This window comes from Oncorhynchus mykiss, chromosome 18 (assembly GCF_013265735.2).
Source record: "Oncorhynchus mykiss isolate Arlee chromosome 18, USDA_OmykA_1.1, whole genome shotgun sequence".
Taxonomy (NCBI): domain Eukaryota; kingdom Metazoa; phylum Chordata; class Actinopteri; order Salmoniformes; family Salmonidae; genus Oncorhynchus; species Oncorhynchus mykiss.
Window position 1 is genome coordinate 6,189,012 of NC_048582.1, and position 27,614 is coordinate 6,216,625.

General features: G+C 47.3%; 3 protein-coding genes across 5 annotated transcripts in view; 1 reads left to right on the top strand and 2 right to left on the bottom strand.

The window, feature by feature from the left end:
- Positions 1 to 6: 6 nt before the first annotated feature.
- Positions 7 to 12,345, bottom strand: LOC110527161 (protein aurora borealis). Of its 2 annotated transcripts, XM_036951227.1 has the most exons (11): positions 12,229 to 12,345; positions 11,748 to 11,915; positions 10,943 to 11,049; positions 9,292 to 9,422; positions 8,896 to 9,006; positions 8,505 to 8,773; positions 4,003 to 4,159; positions 3,616 to 3,758; positions 3,091 to 3,522; positions 2,633 to 2,773; positions 7 to 995 (listed from the first exon to the last, which is right to left on the bottom strand). In XM_036951227.1, exons 2-11 carry the CDS (start codon positions 11,898 to 11,900, stop codon positions 972 to 974), a joined length of 1,668 nt encoding a protein of 555 aa, XP_036807122.1. In that variant the 5' UTR covers positions 11,901 to 11,915; positions 12,229 to 12,345; the 3' UTR covers positions 7 to 971. The 2 variants fall into 2 exon arrangements, with proteins under 2 accessions (XP_036807122.1, XP_036807121.1); XM_036951226.1 differs by having other exon boundaries at positions 3,091 to 3,758.
- A 28-nt stretch (positions 12,346 to 12,373) lies between these two features.
- Positions 12,374 to 14,237, top strand: mzt1 (mitotic spindle organizing protein 1). Its single transcript, XM_021560766.2, has 3 exons — positions 12,374 to 12,646; positions 12,976 to 13,121; positions 13,622 to 14,237. Exons 1-3 carry the CDS (start codon positions 12,592 to 12,594, stop codon positions 13,634 to 13,636), a joined length of 216 nt encoding a protein of 71 aa, XP_021416441.1. The 5' UTR covers positions 12,374 to 12,591; the 3' UTR covers positions 13,637 to 14,237.
- Positions 14,238 to 25,700: 11,463 nt separating this feature from the next.
- Positions 25,701 to 27,614, bottom strand: part of LOC110518947 (dachshund homolog 1) — a 95,223-nt gene continuing 93,309 nt past the window's right edge. For both annotated transcript variants that reach the window (XM_036951479.1, XM_036951480.1), the window contains exon 11: positions 25,701 to 26,336. In XM_036951479.1, coding sequence (XP_036807374.1) covers positions 26,299 to 26,336 — 38 coding nt within the window. In that variant the 3' untranslated portion in view covers positions 25,701 to 26,298. The remainder of the gene's footprint in view (positions 26,337 to 27,614) is intronic.

Sequence of the window (27,614 nt, forward strand, 5' to 3'; positions counted from 1 at the left end):
AGTAGCCCAGTTGTACAACATTTAATGTGTCTCAGTGGTCTAGTCAGAACGTTACACTCATTCAATAACACTTCCTCCATAAAACACATCATTTAATCAGATGGTGGCTTTGTTTAAAGGGGAGCTCTGCAGTTAAACAAATATTTATAACAAAATGTACAATAAAAATCCTTTATCATAAGTCACATTCCCGTAATTGTTTAACTGATTAAAAATAATGCTAAATTCACAATCAACAAGAATATAAAATGTATAAATACATAACTGTCAAGTTTCATCAGTCCCTTGTTCATGTCAACACGGTAAGTTTTCCAAAATAGCACCTTATTCCCTATATAGTGCACTACTGACCAACGCCCACAGGGCTCCAACGTAGTGCACTACTGACCAGGGCTCCAACGTAGTGCACTACTGACCAACGCCCACAGGGCTCCAACGTAGTGCACTACTGACCAGGGCTCCAACGTAGTGCATTACTGACCAGGGCTCCAACGTAGTGCACTACTGACCAACGCCCACAGGGCTCCAACGTAGTGCACTACTGACCAGGGCTCCAACGTAGTGCACTACTGACCAGGGCTCCAACGTAGTGCACTACTGACCAGGGCTCCAAAGTAGTGCACTATATAGGCTGCCATTTCAACTCCACTACGAGGGATAGCTAGCGCCAATAGGAATTAATTTCAAGGTTCATTTGTGCGAATGGCGGCATCTTAACATTGTCACTTAGCCGGGGTGTTATTCAGTACACGATTCACTCTAAACAAAAGCGTTTGGCAACGGTTTGTTTCTATTGGACAAATTCAGGTAGGTTCCATGTCTAGAGATAAAGGGTTTCCAACAGAATCCGACTAATGAATACACCCCGACACGGCTGCTTTAAAACGTGGCAACATAAACATCATCATTGGCTTTAGCTGGGAAGTTAAAGGTGGGAGGGGCTTCCTTGTGTTCTCCTCCAATCAGCTCACTCAATGGTGTTGAGGAAAAACAGTCTGGAAAACAAATAAAGGGTTGTCCATAAGCTGTTACCACAACAAATCATGGTTCAGCAACGTGTAAACTCACATTAAATACCATCCAACTCTGGTGTCAGAGGAAAGCCCTAAACATCGTCAAAGACTCCAGCAACCCAAGTTATTCTCTCTGCTACACAGCTAGAGGTACCGGAGTACCAAGTCTGGGACCAAAAGTCTCCTGAACAGCTTCTACCCCCCAGGCCGCCAGACTGCTGAACAGCTTCTACCCCCAGGCCGCCAGACTGCTGAACAGCTTCTACCCCCAGGCCGCCAGACTGCTGAACAGCTTCTACCCCCCAGGCCGCCAGACTGCTGAACAGCTTCTACCCCCAGGCCGTCAGACTGCTGAACAGCTTCTACCCCCAGGCCGCTGAACAGCTTCTACCCCCCAGGCCGTCAGACTGCTGAACAGCTTCTACCCCCAGGCCGTCAGACTGCTGAACAGCTTCTACCCCCAGGCCGCCAGACTGCTGAACAGCTTCTAACCCCAGGCCATCAGACTGCTGAACAGCTTCTACCCCCAGGCCGTCAGACTGCTGAACAGCTTCTACCCCCAGGCCGTCAGACTGCTGAACAGCTTCTACCCCCAGGCCGCTGAACAGCTTCTACCCCCCAGGCCGTCAGACTGCTGAACAGCTTCTACCCCCAGGCCATCAGACTGCTGAACAGCTTCTACCCCCAGGCCGCCAGACTGCTGAACAGCTTCTAACCCCAGGCCATCAGACTGCTGAACAGCTTCTACCCCCAGGCCGTCAGACTGTTGAACAGCTTCTACCCCCCAGGCCGTCAGACTGCTGAACAGCTTCTATCCTCAGGCTGCCAGACTGCTGAACAGCTTCTATCCTCAGGCCATCAGACTGCTGAACAGCTTCCGTTACCTCGGTCTTAGTGTGTCTGCTGTGGGTTCCGTTACCTTGGTCTTAGTGTGTCTGCTGTGGGTTCCGTTACCTTGGTCTTAGTGTGTCTGCTGTGGGTTCCGTTACCTTGGTCTTAGTGTGTCTGCTGTGGGTTCCGTTACCTTGGTCTCAGTGTGTCTGCTGTGGGTTCCGTTACCTTGGTCTTAGTGTGTCTGCTGTGGGTTCCGTTACCTTGGTCTTAGTGTGTCTGCTGTGGGTTCTGTTACCTTGGTCTTAGTGTGTCTGCTGTGGGTTCCGTTACCTTGGTCTTAGTGTGTCTGCTGTGGGTTCCGTTACCTTGGTCTTAGTGTGTCTGCTGTGGGTTCCGTTACCTTGGTCTTAGTGTGTCTGCTGTGGGTTCCGTTACCTTGGTCTCAGTGTGTCTGCTGTGGGTTCCGTTACCTTGGTCTTAGTGTGTCTGCTGTGGGTTCCGTTACCTTGGTCTCAGTGTGTCTGCTGTGGGTTCCGTTACCTTGGTCTCAGTGTGTCTGCTGTGGGTTCCGTTACCTTGGTCTTAGTGTGTCTGCTGTGGGTTCCGTTACCTTGGTCTCAGTGTGTCTGCTGTGGGTTCCGTTACCTTGGTCTCAGTGTGTCTGCTGTGGGTTCCGTTACCTTGGTCTTAGTGTGTCTGCTGTGGGTTCCGTTACCTTGGTCTCAGTGTGTCTGCTGTGGGTTCCGTTACCTTGGTCTTAGTGTGTCTGCTGTGGGTTCCGTTACCTTGGTCTTAGTGTGTCTGCTGTGAGGGAAGACGTCGTCGGGGTTGTGTGCTGCGTCAAACGACTCCTTACTCTGGCTGTCTGAACTCATGGCATCTATCAGGCTGGCGGTGCCAGCGTATGTGTTGTACCCACTGTCCACCTACACAGAGCAAACAGGCAGTTCAAATTCTATTAAAACAGATTGTCAAATCACTCCCACAGTGATTAACACGGTCATCAAATCTAAGAATAATTAAAAGTACGTGATCCATCCGTGTACATTCAACCCAATAACATTTTAGTGCAAAAAATGTGTCAAAAACGCAGTCATTGTAACATACATGTCAGTGTAACTCTTCCAGTTTTTATAAACATGAAAATGCCTTTTCTGAAATGATAAACTGGTGTCCAGCTTGTCAGAGGTCTATTCTGTTGTGATTAGAGGTTTAGTCAGTAGACGGCCCCCAGGATACAGACCTGCATGCTGTTATCATAAGGGATGCTGCTTCCTTCAGCCAGCAGAGACACAAACATATGAGACGCCTCCGCTGCCATCACGCTCGCCCCCACACGGGAGCTGGTCAACCGGACACCAACAGGAGTCACACCTCCTTCCTCTTCCTCCTCTTCCACCTCGCCGTTCTCCTCCACCTCCTCCTCCTCCATCTTCACTGAGTCCAACAGAGGCTGGTCTATCCCCGAACCCCCGTCACACAGCCTCTCCATCCCCAGCAGACCCCCACTGGTCCTGGGTACACACGGCACCGGAGAGGGGGAACAGGAGCCCATCTCCATGGGTGGTAGTGAAGTAGAAGGACATATATTGCCCTGGTCCAGGAGGGAAGGGTTGGGGGAGATGGTTTGGGGTGAGGCCCAGCAGTGGGCTCCGGGTCTGAGCTGAGGGTTGACCTGGGTCCGGCCCGGGGGCTGGAGGGAAGGGTTGGGGGAGATGGTTGGGGGTGAGGCCCAGCAGTGGGCTCCGGGTCTGAGCTGAGGGTTGACCTGGGTCCGGCCCGGGGGCTGGAGCGAGGAGCAGAAGCGGATGGGGGAACAGCCGTCTACATAGGGGCTCTCTGTACAGGAGTTGATGTCCATGTCTAGGGGAACACCTTCAGGGGTCACGAAGCTCAGCTTCCTCCTCTCTCCTAGACAAGAAAGACAATCACAGCGTCACTCAAATGACCAACAACATGGATACCTTTTCACCTAATGACTTGACTCAACAGGTCGAGGTCCGTAAAAGATGACTGTGCAAATCTGCACAGACACATTCAATCAGTTTCCATAGATACCGTCTCCAAAGCCGCATCAGGTTTATGGTCTAACAGAACATTTAAGACACATTATGTCAATAAGGACATAAAACACCTCTTTAACAGACTCGTATACCTGCTACGGGTGTCTGTGTGAACTGGGGTCCGATGGGGGACAGGGCAGGGGACTGGAAGCCAGCAGGAGAAGACCGCTCAGGGCACAGGGGGCTGGTGACACTTCCCAGGCTGTAGGTTCGGTAACGACCCTGGATAGGGCTGGACGAGAAAAGACCCTTTGGAAAAAAAGAGAGACAACGTCTCATTAAAACAGCAAGAGAGAAAACAAGTGGTTATGTCTTTATTTGAAATCCTTTGTGATTCTTCCTCAAACAGATTCCCTCCTAGATGTTATACACAGTACCACTTTAGACGGAATATAGCATCTGCTATAGCAGAGCTGTCCTGTTCCCGGAGAGCTACCCTCCTGTAGGTTCTCACTCCAACCCTGTTCCCGGAGAGCTACCCTCCTGTAGGTTCTCACTCCAACCCTGTTCCCGGAGAGCTACCCTCCTGTAGGTTCTCACTCCAACCCTGTTCCCGGAGAGCTACCCTCCTGTAGGTTCTCACTACAACCCTGTTCCCGGAGAGCTACCCTCCTGTAGGTTCTCACTCCAACCCTGTTCCCGGAGAGCTACCCTCCAGTAGGTTTTCACTCCAACCCTGTTCCCGGAGAGCTACCCTCCTGTAGGTTCTCACTCCAACCCTGTTCCCGGAGAGCTACCCTCCTGTAGGTTCTCACTCCAACCCTGTTCCTGGAGAGCTACCCTCCTGTAGGTTTTCACTCCAACCCTGTTCCCGGAGAGCTACCCTCCTGTAGGTTCTCACTACAACCCTGTTCCTGGAGAGCTACTCTCCTGTAGGTTTTCACTCCAACCCTGTTCCCGGAGAGCTACCCTCCTGTAGGTTCTCACTACAACCCTGTTCCTGGAGAGCTACCCTCCTGTAGGTTTTCACTCCAACCCTGTTCCCGGAGAGCTACCCTCCTGTAGGTTCTCACTCCAACCCTGTTCCCGGAGAGCTACCCTCCTGTAGGTTCTCACTCCAACCCTGTTCCTGGAGAGCTACCCTCCTGTAGGTTCTCACTCCAACCCTGTTCCCGGAGAGCTACCCTCCTGTAGGTTCTCACTCCAACCCTGTTCCCGGAGAGCTACCCTCCTGTAGGTTCTCACTCCAACCCTGTTCCCGGAGAGCTACCCTCCTGTAGGTTCTCACTCCAACCCTGTTCCTGGAGAGCTACCCTCCTGTAGGTTTTCACTCCAACCCTGTTCCTGGAGAGCTACCCTCCTGTAGGTTCTCACTCCAACCCTGTTCCTGGAGAGCTACCCTCCTGTAGGTTTTCACTCCAACCCTGTTCCTGGAGAGCTACCCTCCTGTAGGTTCTCACTATAACCCTGTTCCTGGAGAGCTACCCTCCTGTAGGTTCTCACTCCAACCCTGTTCCTGGAGAGCTACCCTCCTGTAGGTTCTCACTCCAACCCTGTTCCTGGAGAGCTACCCTCCTGTAGGTTTTCACTCCAACCCTGTTCCTGGAGAGCTACCCTCCTGTAGGTTTTCACTCCAACCCTGTTCCTGGAGAGCTACCCTCCTGTAGGTTCTCACTCCAACCCTGTTCCTGGAGAGCTACCCTCCTGTAGGTTCTCACTCCAACCCTGTTCCCGGAGAGCTACCCTCCTGTAGGTTCTCACTCCAACCCTGTTCCCGGAGAGCTACCCTCCTGTAGGTTCTCACTCCAACCCTGTTCCTGGAGAGCTACCCTCCTGTAGGTTCTCACTCCAACCCTGTTCCTGGAGAGCTACCCTCCTGTAGGTTCTCACTCCAACCCTGTTCCTGGAGAGCTACCCTCCTGTAGGTTTTCACTCCAACCCTGTTCCCGGAGAGCTACCCTCCTGTAGGTTCTCACTCCAACCCTGTTCCCGGAGAGCTACCCTCCTGTAGGTTCTCACTCCAACCCTGTTCCCGGAGAGCTACCCTCCTGTAGGTTCTCACTCCAACCCTGTTCCTGGAGAGCTACCCTCCTGTAGGTTTTCACTCCAACCCTGTTCCCGGAGAGCTACCCTCCTGTAGGTTCTCACTACAACCCTGTTCCTGGAGAGCTACTCTCCTGTAGGTTTTCACTCCAACCCTGTTCCCGGAGAGCTACCCTCCTGTAGGTTCTCACTACAACCCTGTTCCTGGAGAGCTACCCTCCTGTAGGTTCTCACTCCAACCCTGTTCCCGGAGAGCTACCCTCCTGTAGGTTCTCACTCCAACCCTGTTCCTGGAGAGCTACCCTCCTTTAGGTTTTCACTCCAACCCTGTTCCCGGAGAGCTACCCTCCTGTAGGTTCTCACTCCAACCCTGTTCCCGGAGAGCTACCCTCCTGTAGGTTCTCACTCCAACCCTGTTCCTGGAGAGCTACCCTCCTGTAGGTTCTCACTCCAACCCTGTTCCCGGAGAGCTACCCTCCTGTAGGTTCTCACTCCAACCCTGTTCCCGGAGAGCTACCCTCCTGTAGGTTCTCACTCCAACCCTGTTCCCGGAGAGCTACCCTCCTGTAGGTTCTCACTCCAACCCTGTTCCTGGAGAGCTACCCTCCTGTAGGTTTTCACTCCAACCCTGTTCCTGGAGAGCTACCCTCCTGTAGGTTCTCACTCCAACCCTGTTCCTGGAGAGCTACCCTCCTGTAGGTTTTCACTCCAACCCTGTTCCTGGAGAGCTACCCTCCTGTAGGTTCTCACTATAACCCTGTTCCTGGAGAGCTACCCTCCTGTAGGTTCTCACTCCAACCCTGTTCCTGGAGAGCTACCCTCCTGTAGGTTCTCACTCCAACCCTGTTCCTGGAGAGCTACCCTCCTGTAGGTTTTCACTCCAACCCTGTTCCTGGAGAGCTACCCTCCTGTAGGTTTTCACTCCAACCCTGTTCCTGGAGAGCTACCCTCCTGTAGGTTCTCACTCCAACCCTGTTCCTGGAGAGCTACCCTCCTGTAGGTTCTCACTCCAACCCTGTTCCCGGAGAGCTACCCTCCTGTAGGTTCTCACTCCAACCCTGTTCCCGGAGAGCTACCCTCCTGTAGGTTCTCACTCCAACCCTGTTCCTGGAGAGCTACCCTCCTGTAGGTTCTCACTCCAACCCTGTTCCTGGAGAGCTACCCTCCTGTAGGTTCTCACTCCAACCCTGTTCCTGGAGAGCTACCCTCCTGTAGGTTTTCACTCCAACCCTGTTCCCGGAGAGCTACCCTCCTGTAGGTTCTCACTCCAACCCTGTTCCCGGAGAGCTACCCTCCTGTAGGTTCTCACTCCAACCCTGTTCCTGGAGAGCTACCCTCCTGTAGGTTTTCACTCCAACCCTGTTCCTGGAGAGCTAGCCTCCTGTAGGTTCTCACTCCAACCCTGTTCCTGGAGAGCTACCCTCCTGTAGGTTTTCACTCCAACCCTGTTCCCGGAGAGCTACCCTCCTTTAGGTTTTCACTCCAACCCTGTTCCTGGAGAGCTACCCTCCTGTAGGTTCTCACTCCAACACTGTTCCTGGAGAGCAACCCTCCTGTAGGTTTTCACTCCAACCCTGTTCCTGGAGAGCTACCCTGCTTCAGGTTTTCACTCCAACCCTGTTCCTGGAGAGCAACCCTCCTGTAGGTTTTCACTCCAACCCTGTTCCTGGAGAGCAACCCTCCTGTAGGTTTTCACTCCAACCCTGTTCCTGGAGAGCTACCCTCCAGTAGGTTTTCACTCCAACCCTGTTCCTGGAGAGCTACCCTCCTGTAGGTTTTCACTCCAACCCTGTTCCCGGAGAGCTACCCTCCTGTAGGTTTTCACTCCAACTCTGTTCCCGGAGAGCTACCCTCCTGTAGGTTTTCACTCCAACCCTGTTCCCGGAGAGCTACCCTCCTGTAGGTTTTCACTCCAACCCTGTTCCCGGAGAGCTACCCTCCTGTATGTTTTCACTCCAACCCTGTTCCCGGAGAGCTACCCTCCTGTAGGTTTTCACTCCAACCCTGTTCCTGGAGAGCTACCCTCCTGTAGGTTCTCACTCCAACCCTGTTCCTGGAGAGCTACCCTCCTGTAGGTTTTCACTCCAACCCTGTTCCCGGAGAGCTACCCTTGTGTAGGTTTTCACTCCAACCCTGTTCCTGGAGAGCTACCCTCCTGTAGGTTCTCACTCCAACCCTGTTCCCGGAGAGCTACCCTCGTGTAGGTTTTCACTCCAACCCTGTTCCCGGAGAGCTACCCTCGTGTAGGTTCACTCCAAACCTGTTCCCGGAGAGCTACCCTCGTGTAGGTTTTCCCGGAGAGCTACCCTCGTGTAGGTTCTCACTCCAACCCTGTTCCTGGAGAGCTACCCTCCTGTAGGTTTTCACTCCAACCCTGTTCCCGGAGAGCTACCCTCGTGTAGGTTCTCACTCCAACCCCAGTTGTAACTAACCCGACCCAGTGAAAACCTTTTGGATGGCAGCTCTCCAGGAAAAGGATTGGGCAGCCCTGTGATAATAACAACCCATGCTTAGAACCAAAGCAACAAACCACACTTGCTGCATGTTTCCCTTAAACTGTAATTGTACACACTGGTCAGACACCATTGACATTGAATAGTGGCACACTTACAGTGGAGGGGGTCAGGGCAGACCTGCCAGACAACGGGCAGGACAGAGGAGAGGCGCTCATGGGTGAGAGGAAATCTCTATCCCCTCCCCCTTCTCCCCCAGGGGGCTCTCCCTCCCCTCCTCCTCCCCCTCCTTCTGGGCTGGGGGGGTTGGAGGACTCCGAGCCACTCCCTTGGCCGTCCAGAAACAACTTCCGTCTCAGAGACGAGGAGCTCAGGGTCTCCTGAACCTGATCCTGCTGAGACACCTCCTTCAATCTGTAGTATTCTCCTGGGGTGGGTGAGGGACAGCCAAGAGCGAGAGAGACACAGACAGAGAGGTTATTTAAGACCTGATAAGTTTTATCTGCACAGAGATAAATATGACGTGTTCCCGGACGTGTAAAGGTGTACCTAATATTTTGTCCAGGAGGAAGTCCACAGGTAAGGACAGGACTGTCTGACAGCCTACTGTGGTTTTTTTAGTTGGTAGTGGCTCTTCTAGTATCAGTGGGGACATGGAACCTGAAGATAGAAACATTTACACATTCAACATCCATAGAAATGGCTGAACATAAGTTATTCAGGAAATAGAAAATAAAACACTATAATGTGTTAAAACTCAATATTTGTTGTTCAAAGTCACTCACACATAGATATCATAGACTGTATGATCCTGTGTCTGGTTCCACACACACAGAGAGCCATGGAGAGCGCTCAGTATCTGGATCTTATCCTTGTCCCAGTTCTTCTGTAGTGTGTGTTGGTGAGTGAAAAGCAACTCAACTCCAACTCATTGGATTTACTTACTCTTCCCAAAGTGCATCTGTGCTGATTTCTGTTTGCTTGTTGGTTCGCTCCATGGTGAAGGCACAATGGCGCCTTTAGTGAAAAACTGCTCGATGGCATTCTGACGTTTCTCCTCGATGTCAGAATCCATCCTGGATGTTTAAAAAAACAAAAACAAAGCTGTTACCAGACCAATAAACCAACACCCCCAACCTCTCAGCAGCAGTTCTATTTCAAAGGGCTCCCCATTTCTCTTGTGAACCTTAACCTGGTCAGAGTTCCTCACCTGGTCTGACTGCAGTACATGGACTGGTTACTAGTTCCTCACCTGGTCTGACTGAGGTACATGGACTGGTTACTAGTTCCTCACCTGGTCTGACTGCAGTACAAGGACTGGTTACTAGTTCATCACCTGGTCTGACTGAGGTACATGGACTGGTTACTAGTTCCTCACCTGGTCTGACTGAGGTACATGGACTGGTTACTAGTTCCTCACCTGGTCTGACTGAGGTACATGGACTGGTTACTAGTTCCTCACCTGGTCTGACTGAGATACAAGGACTGGTTACTAGTTCCTCACCTGGTCTGACTGCAGTACATGGACTGGTTACTAGTTCCTCACCTGGTCTGACCTAGGTACAAGGACTGGTTACTAGTTCCTCACCTGGTCTGACTGCAGTACAAGGACTGGTTACTAGTTCCTCACCTGGTCTGACTGCAGTACATGGACTGGTTACTAGTTCCTCACCTGGTCTGACTGAGGTACAAGGACTGGTTACTAGTTCCTCACCTGGTCTGACTGAGGTACAAGGACTGGTTACTAGTTCCTCACCTGGTCTGACCTAGGTCCAAGGACTAGTTACTAGTTCCTCACCTGGTCTGACTGAGGTACAAGGACTGGTTACTAGTTCCTCACCTGGTCTGACTGAGGTACAAGGACTGGTTACTAGTTCCTCACCTGGTCTGACCTAGGTACAAGGATTGGTTACTAGTTCCTCACCTGGTCTGACTGAGGTACAAGGACTGGTTACTAGTTCCTCACCTGGTCTGACCTAGGTACAAGGACTGGTTACTAGTTCCTCACCTGGTCTGACCTAGGTACAAGGACTGGTTACTAGTTCCTCACCTGGTCTGACCTAGGTACAAGGACTGGTTACTAGTTCCTCACCTGGTCTGACCTAGGTACAAGGACTGGTTACTAGTTCCTCACCTGGTCTGACCGAGGTACAAGGACTGGTTACTAGTTCCTCACCTGGTCTGACCTAGGTACAAGGACTGGTTACTAGTTCCTCACCTGGTCTGACTGAGGTACAAGGACTGGTTACTAGTTCCTCACCTGGTCTGACCTAGGTACAAGGACTGGTTACTAGTTCCTCACCTGGTCTGACCTAGGTACAAGGACTGGTTACTAGTTCCTCACCTGGTCTGACCTAGGTACAAGGACTGGTTACTAGTTCCTCACCTGGTCTGACCTAGGTACAAGGACTGGTTACTAGTTCCTCACCTGGTCTGACCGAGGTACAAGGACTGGTTACTAGTTCCTCACCTGGTCTGACCTAGGTACAAGGACTGGTTACTAGTTCCTCACCTGGTCTGACTGAGGTACAAGGACTGGTTACTAGTTCCTCACCTGGTCTGACTGAGGTACAAGGACTGGTTACTAGTTCCTCACCTGGTCTGACTGAGGTACAAGGACTGGCGGTGGATATCCTCAGCGTCTATGTCCACAGGGAGCAGGATAGACATCTCATCTATGTCCCATTTAAACTTGGCTGGTGTCTGAAAACAATGATCAAGAAAATATAGAAAATAACAATTCAGGTGGCTCTGTAAAACCGGTGATTACGTTCACAAGAGGACAATGACAGGACTTCTGAAGGAGACACACATGTTAACCGACTTGCTGATCATGTCCTTCAGGCTATCGAAGTGGGTGAACTACACAAGATATGTATGAGACCAGACCATAAATGTGTACAAAATATTAGGATGACAGACTGACCAGGTGAAAGCTATGATCTTTTATTGAAGTCTCTTTTTAAAATCAGTGAATCAGTGAAGATGAAGGGGAGGAGACGGGTTAAATAAGGATGTTTAAGCCTTGAGACAATTGAGACATGGATTGTGTACATATGCCATTCAGAGGGTGAATGGGCAAGACAAAAGATTTAAGTGCCTTTGAACGGGGTATGGTAGTAGGTGCCAGGGGCACCTGTTTGAGGGTGGCCAGAACTGCACCACAGCTGGGTTTTTCACACTCAACAGTTTCCCGTGTGTATCAAGACAGTCCACCAACCAAAGGACATCCAGCCAACTTGACACACCTGTGGGAAGCATTGTAAGTCAATATGGGCCAGCTTCCCTGTGGAACACTTTCTACACCTTGTAGTCCATGCCCCCGACGAACTGAGGCTGTTCTGATGTCAAAAGGCAATGCAACTCAATGTTTTGTACACTCAGTGTAGGTTTACACTTACGGTTCCGGAGGTCTTGGAGGACTTGAAGACAGAGGGGCTGGGGACCACGGATTCTTGCAGGCGATGGTAGTCGTTGGGGCTCTCGAAGGGGTTACGGATAGCTGCCCTCCCTGGAGTCTCAGGAGTTATCTGGACATCTGGAAGATCTCCCATAGTCTGACCACAAACCTGAACCCATTGATGCAGGAATTCAAACATTAATCAGCTTTGATCCAGTATAAATAGTATGCTAATCTAAGTACTAGAGAAAGCCAAACAATTACTGTAATACTATCAAGAGAACAAACCTTGCTTACGAGAAAGAGTAGCTAGCTAACGTTAGCTAAACTAGCTGGCTGTTGGTCCCACAATTTAGTACATACTAGCTATCCCAAACGTTTCGTTAAATGCCTGGCTAGCTAAGGCTTCGGCAACTATTCTGAGAGGTTCATTTGATAGATCTATTCGATATGTTATTTTATATTAGAGCTCAGATACTTACAGCAGCTGCAGAAGTTTTCAACACAACCAAAATAAGGTTCCAGATTCAGTTGTTTCGAACGTTAATTTCAATTTTCCCACAACCCCCATTGACCAATAGAAATTAACAGGAAGTGCCTGATAACCAATCAGATGGAAGATTTCAGAACGCTCCAAATTTACATTGACGTCACTTCCTTTCGCTTGTGTGGTCGTTAGTAAGCTAACTAGCAAATTATATACTCATGGTAGACTTTATTAACAAATGTACTATTTCTAATTTATCCAAATGACGGGGTTGTGATAGTAGAAGTATTTTTGTAAATCAGCTTGAACTGTTGAAGTTGCTGTTGAGTTAATCTCGGAGGTCCCACACGAACTGATTATGGCTAGCAGTGCTAATGCTAACAACATGAATGCTGTCCGAGAAACGATGGATGGTGAGTTAGCTAACGTTAGCTTGCTAGGTTATGATAATGTCTGTTGTAGAACCTAGATATGTGTTTTACAAATGTGACACACTATTGATTGCAATGCCTCAAGATTGGCTTGACAGTAGGGTAGTTAGCTAGGTAACTTTAGCTAGCTAGCTATTTATCACATTTCGTTCTGTACCCATGGCAACAATCCACCACACAACAGTATTAGTGAGGACACTTATCTTGAAAGGCGACATGGTTTAAACAATACAGCTCGTTATGTGCCAGACAATGGGTAGCTATGGTGCCAATTTCATGTTATTATTTTCTCTCCTACTTTTCCCCACAAGTGCTGCTGGAGATCTCTAGGCTATTGAACACAGGACTGGACATGGAATCTCTGTCTATCTGTGTCAGGCTGTGTGAGCAGGGCATCAACCCAGAGGCCCTGTCCTCTGTCATCAAGGAGCTACGTAAAGCCTCCGATTCACTAAAAGTAAGGACATGTTCAGGGGACAGGGATAGGTACTTACAGAATGGAGTCAATAGAGACACAATAGAACAAGGTTGCCCACACTTTTGAGAACCAAATGTTGTCTGGACCAAGTTTCTCCCGTGGGCCCTGCTATAGAGACTCACTAGGACTAAATGGACTCTGCTCTGTACAGGACCGTAGCTCTCCAGGAACAGGATGGAGAGTCCTGTATTAGACTCTGCTCTGTACAGGACCGTAGCTCTCCAGGAACAGGGTTGGAGAGCCCTGTATTAGACTCTGCCCTGTACAGGACAAGGTCAATTGCTGTGGTTATCCTTCACATAACTGCCACTGTTTTAATTAGTCAATTATGCTTCAATCTGATAGGCTAGATTTTTTTCTGACTGGATCGAGATACCTCCATCTCTGCCTCACCACTGTGTTGCACCTGTAGTCACAAACTTAGTCACAAACTTAATGTGTAAAAAAATATGCCAATATTTGTCTGCCTTCTGTTCCAGGCCTCTGACAACTGAAGATCTGAGACTGATCCCAACAAAGCAATTCTGCTGAGCGGAAGTCTTTTCACGCAGTCAAGTTTCACAATATTGCCAAATAGTGAGCGTCTATTACCCTGACCTATTCCTCGTGCCTCTGGATTTGATCCCTGGCTTCATTTGAAGAAAAATGGTGTGTGTTTAACATTTGGTCTGGCAACATCAGTGGCCAATTCTCCTTGTGTTCCTGTCATCAGCTTGGTGTGCAATCTGACAATATGAATGACTGCAATGCCCTGATATCCAATGTTTCAGTACCCCTCCCTCCCTCAATCATATAGGTTGTCAGTTCAGTCGTCTTTCTTCTGACTGAAGGAAACCTAATGATTGGCACTCCCCCGTCATCACACAGTGCTACAATGATGGGTTGTTTTCCATTCCTTCATGGCTTTTTGGACGTGTAAAAAAAAAAGTCTTATTTATTGCGAATTGTGTGTAGTTTTATATGAATTTAATGTCCGTTTTTTTCCTTCAATGTCTGGCATGTCAAAGTTATTTTTTTTTCTCTCTCTCTCGAAGTGTCCAGGGTTGTCAATGATGGATGGAACTCAATATTAAAAGTAGTTGCATTTTATATCCACCAGGTGGCAGTGTTTCTTTACTTACTCATTAGATCATGATAATTCAGAAGTACTATACAGTTTACCAGTAGAAAAGTTTACCTAGTTAAATTAAAGAGTCATAAATAAGTGTAGATACTATATCCTCCAAGTCCTCTGTCTGCAATGTTCTTCTGTTGAGGAATTCTCTGAAAAGGACACCTGGACTCCTGAGTGGCGCAGCGGTCTAAGGCACTGCATCTCATCTCAGACCCTGGTTCGATTCCAGGCTGTATCACAACTGGCTGTGATTGGGAGACCCATAGGGCAGCATCCACAATTGGCCCAGCGTCATTAGGGTTTGGCTGGGGTAGGCCGTCAATTGTAAATAATAATTTGTTCTTGACTTGCCTAGTTAAATATCTTTCAATTGGAGATCTCAGGAAAATGTCTCTGCACAAGTAATCAGAATGAAGGAGGTAGGGAACTAGTGGGTAACTAGCCCCCCCCCCCCCCCCCCCCCCCTCCCTAAGAACAATGTCTAATTGCTGACACACAAAAAAGCTACATTTGGAGAGAGAATTGTATGTGGATGAAGGTCATGCTTTGGCGAATAAACTATAAAGGGAAATAAATGGCTATTGTTCACTTTTTTAGTTTAGTTATTTCATGAAATGTTTTTAGGAAAGGGGTGTTTTAAAGTGCCTGCGGTGCCAGTTACCCCGGTAGCAGATTGTGCCAGTTACCTCGGTAGCAGATTGTGCCAGTTACCCCGGTAGCAGATTGTGCCAGTTACCCCGGTAGCAGATTGTGCCAGTTACCCCGGTAGCAGATTGTGCCAGTTACCCCGGTAGCAGATTGTGCCAGTTACCCCGGTAGCAGATTGTGCCAGTTACCCCGGTAGCAAATTGTGCCAGTTACCCCGGTAGCAGATTGTGCCACAGGGTTTCACACAAGTGTGTTAAAATCCATTTAATCAGTTTAATTTAGACATTCTTTAGTAAGTAATACTGAAAAGCTAAGTCTAGTTGTTTTTATTTTAATTATTTTAATATAATATGTGGGGGGGTGATGGTGTCACCATTAATATCCGCACTATGAAGAGATTGGATGTAAAGTATTTTTAACTCACCTGCACATTCATTGTCTTTCCTGTTTGTTCCTTTTCAATACAATCCATGATGTACAATTACACTAAACATGATTTGAATAATGCAAGGTTTTAAATCCCAGCCGTCTTTAAAATGACATTCAGGAGCAAAAGGTTTTCAATAGTTGTTTTTAATTCATTTAATAAAAATCTTAATTGGAATGAATATAACTAATAGTATAAAATGACAATAGGGTATAACATTTAATAAGAACTTAACTAATGAATTCAGTGTAACATTGACGTGGCAGCTTTCTTATGTTCTGCTATTGCATTTGTACATACAGTGCCTGTCAAAAGTGTTGACACTCCGACTCATTATACTCACTATTTTCTGCATTGTAGAATAATAAGGCAAAAGGGTGGCTACTTTGAAGAATCTCAAATATAAAATATATTTTGATTTGTTTAACACTTTTTTGTTTACTACATAGATTCCATATTGTGTTATTTCATAGTTTTGATGTCTTCACTATTATTCTACAATGTAGGAAATAGTCAAAATAAAGAAAAACCCTTGGATGAGTCGGTGTGTCCACACTTTTGACTGGTAGTGTAGGTCACAAATAAAGCGATCGATCCCCAGTCAAATTGGAGCACAACTCATGAGTCCAACTCCTGCACTGCTCAGACCTAATCCAGTCCCCACCTGTGACTGAAAACAGGGGGAGAGATGCCAATTTAAAAGCTCTCTCTTAAACACTTAGCTATCTAGATATGACATAAATTGCTGTGTAAAACAGCCAAAAGGCAATAACAATAATAATAATTGACTGTAAAGCTATCAGTCACTGGTGGAAACATTTACAACTGCAATTAAGCTACGTTATCTTTTCACTGTATTTTACCTCAAACGATCTGGTCGTAAGGAGGTTGCTAGCTAGCACTCCTAGCAGCGTATGCTAACTAGCTAGCACTCCTAGCAGCGTATGCTAACTAGCTAGCACGCCTAGCAGCGTATGCTAACTAGCTAGCACTCCTAGCAGCTTATGCTAACTAGCTAGCACGCCTAGCAGCGTATGCTAACTAGCTAGCTGGCTAGCATTTACTGCTAGTGAAGTTGCTAGCAAGCAAGTTAGTATAAACTAGCGCTAAGTGGGCTAGTCATTTTGTGAATGACAGTAAGAAACACACTCATAACCAGAAAGGGATAACTACCCCTTGGGGGCTCCTACTTGTATATTTAAACAACAATTATAGATCTAACTATATTCGTATATATCTACAACTTTTTAAACATTTCAAATAATTTAATCAATTTATCACAAAATCGTTTTGTTGAAATATCTCCAAAAGTTGTGATGAGGACATTTTTGTTGTTGAGCAAGAGCAGTGACAGACTAGGGAATGTGTTGGGGGGGGGGGGGGGGGGGGGGGGGGCAGTTACCCCCTACTGCCTTAATCTTGGGTGGGTGTTGTTGTTTTTTAAGGGTGCAAGATGAACTGTTAACAAGGCTACTGGTTGCAGGTAGTTAGTTCCCTTCAGCAGGGCCCTTGCAAGGTGCCCTGCACAGTGGCTGAACATTTGTTTCCTGTGTAGTGGGAGCAGTAAGACACATGTGGTCTATCAAATACAGTCAGGCATTTAATAGATATATCTACCCAGGCAAACCGTATGTAGTGTATTGGCATCTCTGGGTTGGGGCCCCCAGTCTATCATCAAGACAAATGATGGGCATCACAGACTCGTTTTAATCTCCATAACAAGAGACTCACTGTGTTAGAAATTAATGAAAACAAGATTGTCTTTCATTTGAGTTGATGTGAAACGCGCAGGCAGCCAGCTGCTAAATGTGGAGGAATGAAGAAGAGAAGAAAAATCAACATTTAGCTTCGGTAGGTGAGAAAAGACTTCCATTTGTTCCCCGCCGCTGGCTCGGAGATAAATTAGCTTGTTTGTCTACCAGCCATCTGTTTGGTATTTGATATGTGCTGCGCACGGGACCCACCGTATTGAATACGGCGGGAGATGAACAGCATCATCATCATCTTGAGGCTGTAAATATGAGAGTTTATCATCATCATGTTGTAGGCTACAATAATAGTTGATGACCAATGGGGATGTTAGGATACAGCCAGCTGTGGCTGCTGAGACAAACCATATTACAATCAATGATGATTACATTACAAATATATTGTAGGCCTACAGTTAACGATGGAAATCAGACCTGTCTTTGTCATCATCACTTTTCCAAATAGCTCAATCGTCTGCTTGTAGCACTTAAAGCGGCAATCAGCAGTAGAAAAACAGTAACAAAGCGTTCCCCCCACCCCCTGATTCGGTAAAAGGCTGAGGGATGTGGCTGGAGAAATTTCACCAATCTACAGTTTATAGGTAGTTAGAGCTATTGATGCAAGGACTGACCATCCATGTTCATTTTAACCATGTTTTGGGGCCATATCGTGTTTGTTTACATTTACTTTGTTTATAAACACTGGAGTAAAACAAGCTTATATTTTGGGTTCTGACGAGGTACGACAGTTGAACTGAGTTCATGAGGCATTTATACTTTATATTCGTCAAGAATCAATGGGTACATATCGTTAATTTATACAAATTAAGTCCAAAAATGGATGTAGCAACTGCTGATTGCCCCTTTAAACATTGTGCCCTTAGTATCAGTTACTCACTATACAGTCTACTTCCTAGAAGCCTTTTTCCATAGGCACAGTGAAGGTTACAGCAGTTACTTCAGTCCTGGGCCTGTAGTCAGATCAACAACGAGTGACTCTTCCTCAGGAACACAGCCTAGCAACTCCATTACCATTAGTTGACTGAAGAGGAGAGAGCAGTAAGGTCTGAAAGGTGTCCTTGCCCCTGTTTTTAATCAAGCCTAATACAATTAAAGTGTGTGTGTTTCTGTCAATAAAAATAACCTGGATTTGGAGCGGAGCTGAGCTGGCCTTGACTCCTGCTGTTTGCTTTGTTCATTAACAGGAGATGAGCAGATGGCTGCTGGTCTGACAGTCGCTCTGCCTCTCCTCTCTCTACCCTGTCTGTCTCCTCTCTCTACCCTGTCTGTCTGTCTCCTCTCTCTACCCTGTCTGTCTCCTCTCTCTACCCTGTCTGTATCCTCTCTCTACCCCGTCTGTCTGTCTCCTCTCTACCCTGTTTGTCTGTCTTCTCTCTCTACCCTGTCTGTCTGTCTCCTCTCTCTACCCTGTCTGTCTGTCTCCTCTCTCTACCCTGTCTGTCTGTCTGTCTCCTCTCTACCCTTTCTGTCTCCTCCCTACCCTGTCTGTCTCCTCTCTCTACCCTATCTGTCTCCTCTCTAGCCTGTCTGTCTCCTCTCACTACCCTGTCTGTCTCCTCTCTACCCTGTCTGTCTCCTCTCTCTACCCTGTCTGTCTGTCTCCTCTCTCTACCCTGCCTGTCTGTCTCCTCTCTCTACCCTGTCTGTCTGTCTCCTCTCTCTACCCTGTCTGTCTCCTCTCTACCCTTTCTGTCTCCTCTCTACCCTGTCTGTCTCCTCTCTCTACCCTGTCTGTCTCCTCTCTACCCTGTCTGTCTCCTCTCTACCCTGTCTGTCTCCTCTCTCTACCCTGTCTGTCTCCTCTCTACCCTGTCTGTCTCCTCTCTCTACCCTGTCTGTCTGTCTCCTCTTGCTACCCTGTTTCTACCCTGTCTGTCTCCTCTCTCTACCCTGTCTGTATCCTCTCTACCCTGTCTGTCTGTCTCCTCTCTCTACCCTGTCTGTCTCCTCTCTCTACCCTGTCTGTCTGTCTCCTCTCTCTACCCTGTCTGTCTGTCTCCTCTCTCTACCCTGTCTGTCTCCTCTCTCTACCCTGTCTGTCTCCTCTCTCTACCCTGTCTGTCTGTCTCCTCTCTCTACCCTGTCTGTCTCCTCTCTCTACCCTGTCTGTCTGTCTCCTCTCTCTACCCTGTCTGTCTGTCTCCTCTCTCTACCCTGTCTGTCTCCTCTCTCTACCCTGTCTGTCTGTCTCCTCTCTTTACCCTGTCTGTCTCCTCTCTTTACCCTGTCTGTCTCCTCTCTCTACCCTGTCTGTCTCCTCTCTCTACCCTGTCTGTCTGTCTCCTCTTGCTATCCTGTTTCTCTCTACAATGTCTATCTGTCTCCTCTCTCTACCCTGTCTGTCTGTCTCCTCTCTCTACCCTGTCTATCTGTCTCCTCTCTCTACCCTGTCTGTCTGTCTCCTCTCGCTACCCTGTTTCTCTCTACAATATCTGTCTGTCTCCTCTCTCTACCCTGTCTGTCTGTCTCCTCTCTCTACCCTGTCTGTCTCCTCTCTCTACCCTGTCTGTCTGTCTCCTCTCTCTACCCTGTCTGTCTCCTCTCTCTACCCTGTCTGTCTCCTCTCTCTACCCTGTCTGTCTGTCTCCTCTCTTTACCCTGTCTGTCTCCTCTCTTTACCCTGTCTGTCTCCTCTCTCTACCCTGTCTGTCTCCTCTCTCTACCCTGTCTGTCTGTCTCCTCTCGCTACCCTGTTTCTCTCTACAATGTCTATCTGTCTCCTCTCTCTACCATGTCTGTCTGTCTCCTCTCTCTACCCTGTCCGTCTCCTCTCTCTACCCTGTCTGTCTCCTCTCTCTACCCTGTCTATCTGTTTCCTCTCTCTACCCTGTCTGTCTGTCTCCTCTCGCTACCCTGTTTCTCTCTACAATGTCTATCTGTCTCCTCTCTCTACCATGTCTGTCTGTCTCCTCTCTCTACCCTGTCCGTCTCCTCTCTCTACCCTGTCTGTCTCCTCTCTCTACCCTGTCTATCTGTTTCCTCTCTCTACCCTGTCTGTCTCCTCTCTCTCCTCTCTACCCTGTCTATCTGTCTCCTCTTTCTACCCTGTCTGTCTGTCTCCTCTCTCTACCCTGTCTATCTGTCTCCTCTCTCTACCCTGTATGTCTGTCTCCTCTCTCTACCCTGTCTGTCTGTCTCCTCTCTCTACCCTGTATGTCTGTCTCCTCTCTCTACCCTGTCTGTCTGTCTCCTCTCTCTACCCTGTCTGTCTGTCTCCTCTCTCTACCCTGTCTATCTGTCTCCTCTTTCTACCCTGTCTGACTCCTCTCCTTTCTCCTCTTTCCTGCCTCTCTCTAGCCCCGTTTATGACTGCCGCTTACATGTGTCCTTTGTCCTGATCTTGTCCTGATCTTATCCTGATCTTGCCAGTTTACACATGTAAAATCTGATCAAAACCAGTTCACAATGTGTCTTTTAATCATCGACACCTATCTAAAAAGTGGGCAGAATCAGAATGAGGACAAGATCAGGACAAAGGGTGTGTGTTAGAACCAGCTATAAATGTGGCTAATGTCTCGGTCTGTCTGTCTCTCTCTCATTGCTGTCTCTCCCTCCCTCTCTCTCATTCCTGTCTCACCCTCCCTCTCTCTCATTCCTGTCTCTCCCTCCCTCTCTCATTCCTGTCTCTCCCTCCCGCACTCTCATTCCTGTTTCTCCCTCCCTCTCTCTCATTCCTGTCTCACCCTCCCTCTATCCCCCATCGGTCTCTCTCTCTCCCTCCATTACACTTCTACAGCACAATGTGACCAGGCAGGCAGGCAGGGTGTGTGTGTGTCTGTGTGTGTGCGTGTGGATCCAGCTGTTAGGAGGGCCTGCCTGGACAGAGACGTCAGCCCCTTTCCCCTAAACACACACAACACACTGCGGCCCCTGCACCTGGGCCTTGTTAAAGAGGTAATGACGGTAGCTACAGGGTAAACAACTATAAAGTGCTGGTGCTGATTGGTGATTGGCTGAACAGGAGCAGGAAGTCTGACTGAAGTCTGATACTTGTGTTTGTTCCTGGGGTTGTTTTGCTGTTTCTATGCTCCTTCGGGGACAATAAAGATATATTGAATTTAAATTAATTTAATTTAATGAGAGCTGTCTGTGTGGATGAAGTAGATTTAATAGATATATTCTGAGCTTTGTGCTGAGAAACTTGAATTGAGAAACGGCAGTATGAAAGTGGACAGTTTATTACCAAGACGTCTGTGTCATTGAGTGAATAGGATGGGCTGCAGTACAGTACAATGATATATTTCAATAGAAAACCTTCATGAAAGGGTTGGATTTCACTGAGCCCAAGTCCAACATAATAACACTCCTCTCATTCTCTTTCTCCTATTCAACATTCTCTTTCTCCTATTCAACATTCTCTTTCTCCTGGCTTGATTGACACTTTAACCTCATTCTGAATGTGTAAAATGCTATAGCTTAGATCATTTTTCCCCCCCACAATAGACGTTTGAATAATGTAATTCCTTCATATGACCTGGTCTGTTACTCCAGAAAGGAAACCTGCCAGAAGGAAATGATCAGGGGTGTGATAATGCTGTGTCAACATGTTTCACTGCTAGGGTGTGATAATGCTGTGTCAACATGTTTCACCACAGGGGGGGGGGGTAATGCTGTGTCACCATGTTTCACTGCTAGGGTGTGATAATGCTGTGTCAACATGTTTCACCACTAGGGTGTGATAATGCTGTGTCACCATGTTTCACTACTAGGGTGTGATAATGCTGTGTCAACATGTTTCACTGCTAGGGTGTGATAATGCTGTGTCAACATGTTTCACTGCTAGGGTGTGATAATGCTGTGTCACCATGTTTGACTACTAGGTTGTGATAAGGCTGTGTCAACATGTTTCACTGCTAAGGTGTGATAATGCTGTGTCAACATGTTTCACCACTAGGGTGTGATAATGCTGTGTCAACATGTTTCACCACTAGGGTGTGATAATGCTGTGTCAACATGTTTCACCACTAGGGTGTGATAATGCTGTGTCAACATGTTTCACTGCTAGGGTGTGATAATGCTGTGTCAACATGTTTCACCACTAGGGTGTGATAATGCTGTGTCAACATGTTTCACCACTGGGGTGTGAAAATGCTGTCACCATGTTTCACTGCTAGGGTGTGATAATGCTGTGTCAACATGTTTCACTGCTAGGGTGTGATAATGCTGTGTCACCTTTACTTGTCATTCATGCTGCCAGTGATAGGTAACCTGTCCTTGACTTGTCATTCATGCTGCCAGTGATAAGTAATCTGTCCTTGACTTGTCATTCATGCTGCCAGTGATAGGTAACCTGTCCTTGACTTGTCATTCATGCTGCCAGTGATAAGTAACCTGTCCTTGACTTGTCATTCATGCTGCCAGTGATAGGTAACCTGTCCTTGACTTGTCATTCATGCTGCCAGTGATAAGTAATCTGTCTTTGACTTGTCATTCATGCTGCCAGTGATAGGTAACCTGTCCTTGACTTGTCATTCATGCTGCCAGTGATAAGTAACCTGTCCTTGACTTGTCATTCATGTTGTCAGTGATAGGTAACCTGTCCTTGACTTGTCATTCATGCTGCCAGTGATAAGTAACCTGTCTTTGACTTGTCATTCATGCTGCCAGTGATAGGTAACCTGTCCTTGACTTGTCATTCATGCTGCCAGTGATAGGTAACCTGTCCTTGACTTGTCATTCATGTTGTCAGTGATAGGTAACCTGTCCTTGACTTGTCATTCATGCTGCCAGTGATAAGTAACCTGTCTTTGACTTGTCATTCATGCTGCCAGTGATAGGTAACCTGTCCTTGACTTGTCATTCATGCTGCCAGTGATAGGTAACCTGTCCTTGACTTGTCATTCATGCTATCAGTGATAGGTAACCTGTCCTTGACTCATCATTCTCAGGAGCAATAAACACTTGTGGTTGTTGTCATTCAAATGTATTGAGGGACTGATGGGTATTGAGGGACTGATGGGTATTGAGGGGCTGATGGGTATTGAGGGACTGATGCGTATTGAGGGACTGATGGGTATTGAGGGACTGATGGGTATTGAGGGACTGATGGGTATTGAGGGGCTGATGGGTATTGAGGGACTGATGGGTATTGAGGGACTGATGGGTGTTGAGGGACTGATGGGTATTGAGGGACTGATGGGTATTGAGGGACTGATGGGTGTTGAGGGACTGATGGGTATTGAGGGACTGATGGGTATTGAGGGACTGATGGGTATTGAGGGTATTGAGGGACTGATGGTATTGAGGGACTGATGGGTATTGAGGGACTGATGGGTATTGAGGGTATTGAGGGACTGGTGGGTATTGAGGGACTGATGGATATTTAGGGTCTGATGGGTATTGAGGGACTGATGGGTATTGAGGGACTGATGGGTATTGAGGGGCTGATGGGTATTGAGGGACTGATGGGTATTGAGGGTCTGATGGGTATTGAGGGGCTGATGGGTATTGAGGGACTGCTGGGTTTTGTAGGACTGATGGGTATTGAGGGGCTGATGGGTAATGAAGGTATTGAGGGACTGATGTGTATTGAGGGACTGATGGGTATTGAGGGGCTGATGGGTATTGAGGGGCTGATGGGTATTGAGGGACTGATGGGTATTGAGGGACTGATGGGTATTGAGGGACTGATGGGTATTGAGGGACTGATGGGTATTGAGGGACTGATGGGTATTGAGGGACTGATGGGTATTGAGGGACTGATGGGTATTGAGGGTATTGAGGGACTGATGGGTATTGAGGGACTGATGGGTATTGAGGGACTGATGGGTATTGAGGGACTGATGGTATTGAGGGGCTGATGGGTATTGAGGGACTGATGGGTATTGAGGGGCTGATGGGTATTGAGGGTCTGATGGGTATTGAGGGTCTGATGGGTATTGAGGGGCTGATGGGTATTGAGGGACTGATGGGTATTGAGGGACTGATGGGTATTGAGGGTATTGAGGGACTGATGTGTATTGAGGGGCTGATGGGTATTGAGGGGCTGATGGGTATTGAGGGACTGATGGGTATTGAGGGCTGATGGGTATTGAGGGACTGATGGGTATTGAGGGTCTGATGGGTATTGAGGGACGATGGGTATTGAGGGTCTGATGGGTATTGAGGGTCTGATGGGTATTGAGGGACTGATGGGTATTGAGGGACTGATGGGTATTGAGGGGCTGATGGGTATTGAGGGACTGATGGGTTTTGTAGGACTGATGGGTATTGAGGGGCTGATGGGTAATGAAGGTATTGAGGGACTGATGTGTAATGAGGGTATTGAGGGACTGATGTGTATTGAGGGACTGATGGGTATTGAGGGGCTGATGGGTATTGAGGGACTGATGGGTATTGAGGGGCTGATGGGTATTGAGGGACTGATGGGTTTTGTAGGACTGATGGGTATTAAGGGGCTGATGGGTAATGAGGGTATTGAGGGACTGATGTGTAATGAGGGTATTGAGGGACTGATGTGTATTGAGGGACTGATGTGTATTGAGGGACTGATGGGTATTGAGGGGCTGATGGGTATAGAGGGACTGATGGGTATTGAGGAACTGATGGGTATTGAGGGACTGATGGGTATTGAGGGACTGATGGGTATTGAGGGACTGATGGGTATTGAGGGGCTGATGGGTAATGAGGGTATTGAGGGACTGATGTGTAATGAGGGTATTGAGGGACTGATGTGTATTGGGGGACTGATGTGTATTGAGGGACTGATGGGTATTGAGGGGCTGATGGGTATTGTGGGACTGATGGGTATTGTGGGACTGATTGGTAATGAGGGACTGATGGGTATTGAGGGACTGATGGGTATTGAGGGACTGATGGGTATTGAGGGTATTGAGGGACTGATGTGTAATGAGGGTTTTGAGGGACTGATGTGTATTGAGGGACTGATGTGTATTGAGGGACTGATGGGTATTGAGGGGCTGATGGGTATTGTGGGACTGATGGGTATTGTGGGACTGATTGGTAATGAGGGACTGATGGGTATTGAGGGACTGATGGGTATTGAGGGGCTGATGGGTAATGAGGGACTGATGGGTATTGAGGGGCTGATGGGTATTGAGGGACTGATGGGTATTGAGGGACTGATGGGTATTGAGGGACTGATGGGTATTGAGGGGCTGATGGGTATTGAGGGTATTGAGGGACTGATGGGTATTGAGGGACTGATGGGTATTGAGGGTATTGAGGGACTGATGGGTATTGACCATTAGGTATTGAGGGACTGATTGGTATTGAGGGGCTGATGGGTATTGAGGGTATTGAGGGACTGATGGGTATTGAGGGACTGATGGGTATTGAGGGTATTGAGGGACTGATGCGTATTGAGGGGCTGATGGGTATTGAGGGTGTTGAGGGACTGATGGTATTGAGGGACTGATGGGTATTGAGGGTATTGAGGGACTGATGGGTATTGAGGGACTGATGGGTATTGAGGGTATTGAGGGACTGATGGGTATTGAGGGACTGATGGGTATTGAGGGACTGATGGGTATTGAGGGTATTGAGGGACTGATGGGTATTGAGGGACTGATGGGTATTGAGGGACTGATGGGTATTGAGGGGCTGATGGGTATTGACCATTAGAAGACATAAGACTGAGACAGATGAGAATGTTTGTATTATTTTTTCATCTAGCTGATCTACTGCATTACAATACACAATACAATGTCTTTACTTTATGTACATGGCATTCCATGGGTCAGGAGTCCTTTTACCTTTCATCTGATATTCAACAATGGCCGAGGCCTAACTGCCATTTTTCATCACTAGAATAAACAGCAAATACAAATATTGTAACGAAACACTGTATCAATTTATGTACAGAAATAACGTAATAAATTAACCTCTAGATTTACCGACCTTCGTGACATTATGCTTTAAAACGTTGAAATCTTATAAAACTTGAGACAGGAAATACAAGTCAAAAATTGGAAGTGGATTTGTCCTTCTCTGAGCATTCAGGCTGGTTTAAATAAAGTAGAAAAATCTCTCCTTCGGTTCCACTCTGCTGTGATTGTGTTTCTGTGAAAGACATTGGTATTGCACGTAACACTGTTATCACAACTCTTTGATTATTTGTTCTTTGTTGTGTATTGTCAGTCTTTTATGACAGTGAAACGTCCATGATGTTGCTGATGCAAGTCCCTGGAATCTCTTCAATGGTGCTCGAATCGATCTTCTCTTCTCTCCATGTTGTCTTCAATACATCACTGTGGTTTTCAGGAAGAGTCTTCCATCTGAGAAACAACAGGTGGAAAAACAAATATGGTAAACAACGATAGTAAACTAAGATGATCAACAACGATAGTAAACTAAGATGATCAACAAAGATAGTAAACTAAGATGATGAGCAAATATAGTAAACTAAGATGATCAACAAAGATAGTAAACTAAGATGATGAGCAAAGATAGTAAACTAAGATGATGAGCAAAGATAGTAAACTAAGATGATGAGCAAAGATAGTAAACTAAGATGATGAGCAAAGATAGTAAACTAAGATGATCAACAAAGATAGTAAACTAAGATGATGAGCAAAGATAGTAAACTAAGATGATCAACAAAGATAGTAAACTAAGATGATGAGCAAAGATAGTAAACTAAGATGATGAGCAAAGATAGTAAACTAAGATGATCAACAAAGATAGTAAACTAAGATGATGAGCAAAGATAGTAAACTAAGATGATGAGCAAAGATAGTAAACTAAGATGATAAGCAAAGATAGTATACTATAAGATGATAAGCAAAGATAGTAAACTAAGATGATGAGCAAAGATAGTATACTATAAGATGATAAGCAAAGATAGTATACTATAAGATGATAAGCAAAGATAGTAAACTAAGATGATGAGCAAAGATAGTATACTATAAGATGATAAGCAAAGATAGTATACTATAAGATGATAAGCAAAGATAGTAAACTAAGATGACCAAAGATAGCAAACTAAAATACATAAGAGTATTGTTCTGTATATATAAATTGTTTTCTAGGGCCTCTCGTCTGTTGTCTGTTAAAAACGCTCTTTGGAAAGATTTATTACTGCATGTAAGTTATGCAAATGATGTCTATGCAAATACATCAGGAGGACAATTAAGACAGCCATTAATTACGGGGCCTTGCTCTTTTTTTTGCTTCACTGACATTAAATTAAATTTCCCTTTTAACGGTTTAGATGTTTGATCTGCTAACAAAGAGGGAGCAAGTCCCTGTCGGGGAACTCTGCAGCAGGAGAGAGAGGAGGGAGCAGGTCCCTGTCGGGGAAATCTGCAGCAGAGAGAGAGAGGAGAGGGCAAGTCCCTGTCGGGGAACTCTGCAGCAGAGAGAGAGAGGAGAGAGCAAGTCCCTGTCGGGGAACTCTGCAGCAGAGAGAGAGGAGGGAGCAAGTCCCTGTCGGGGAACTCTGCAGCAGAGAGAGAGGGAGAGGAGGGAGCAAGTCCCTGTCAGGGAACTCTGCAGCAGGAGAGAGAGGAGGGAGCAAGTCCCTGTCGGGGAACTCTGCAGCAGGAGAGAGAGGA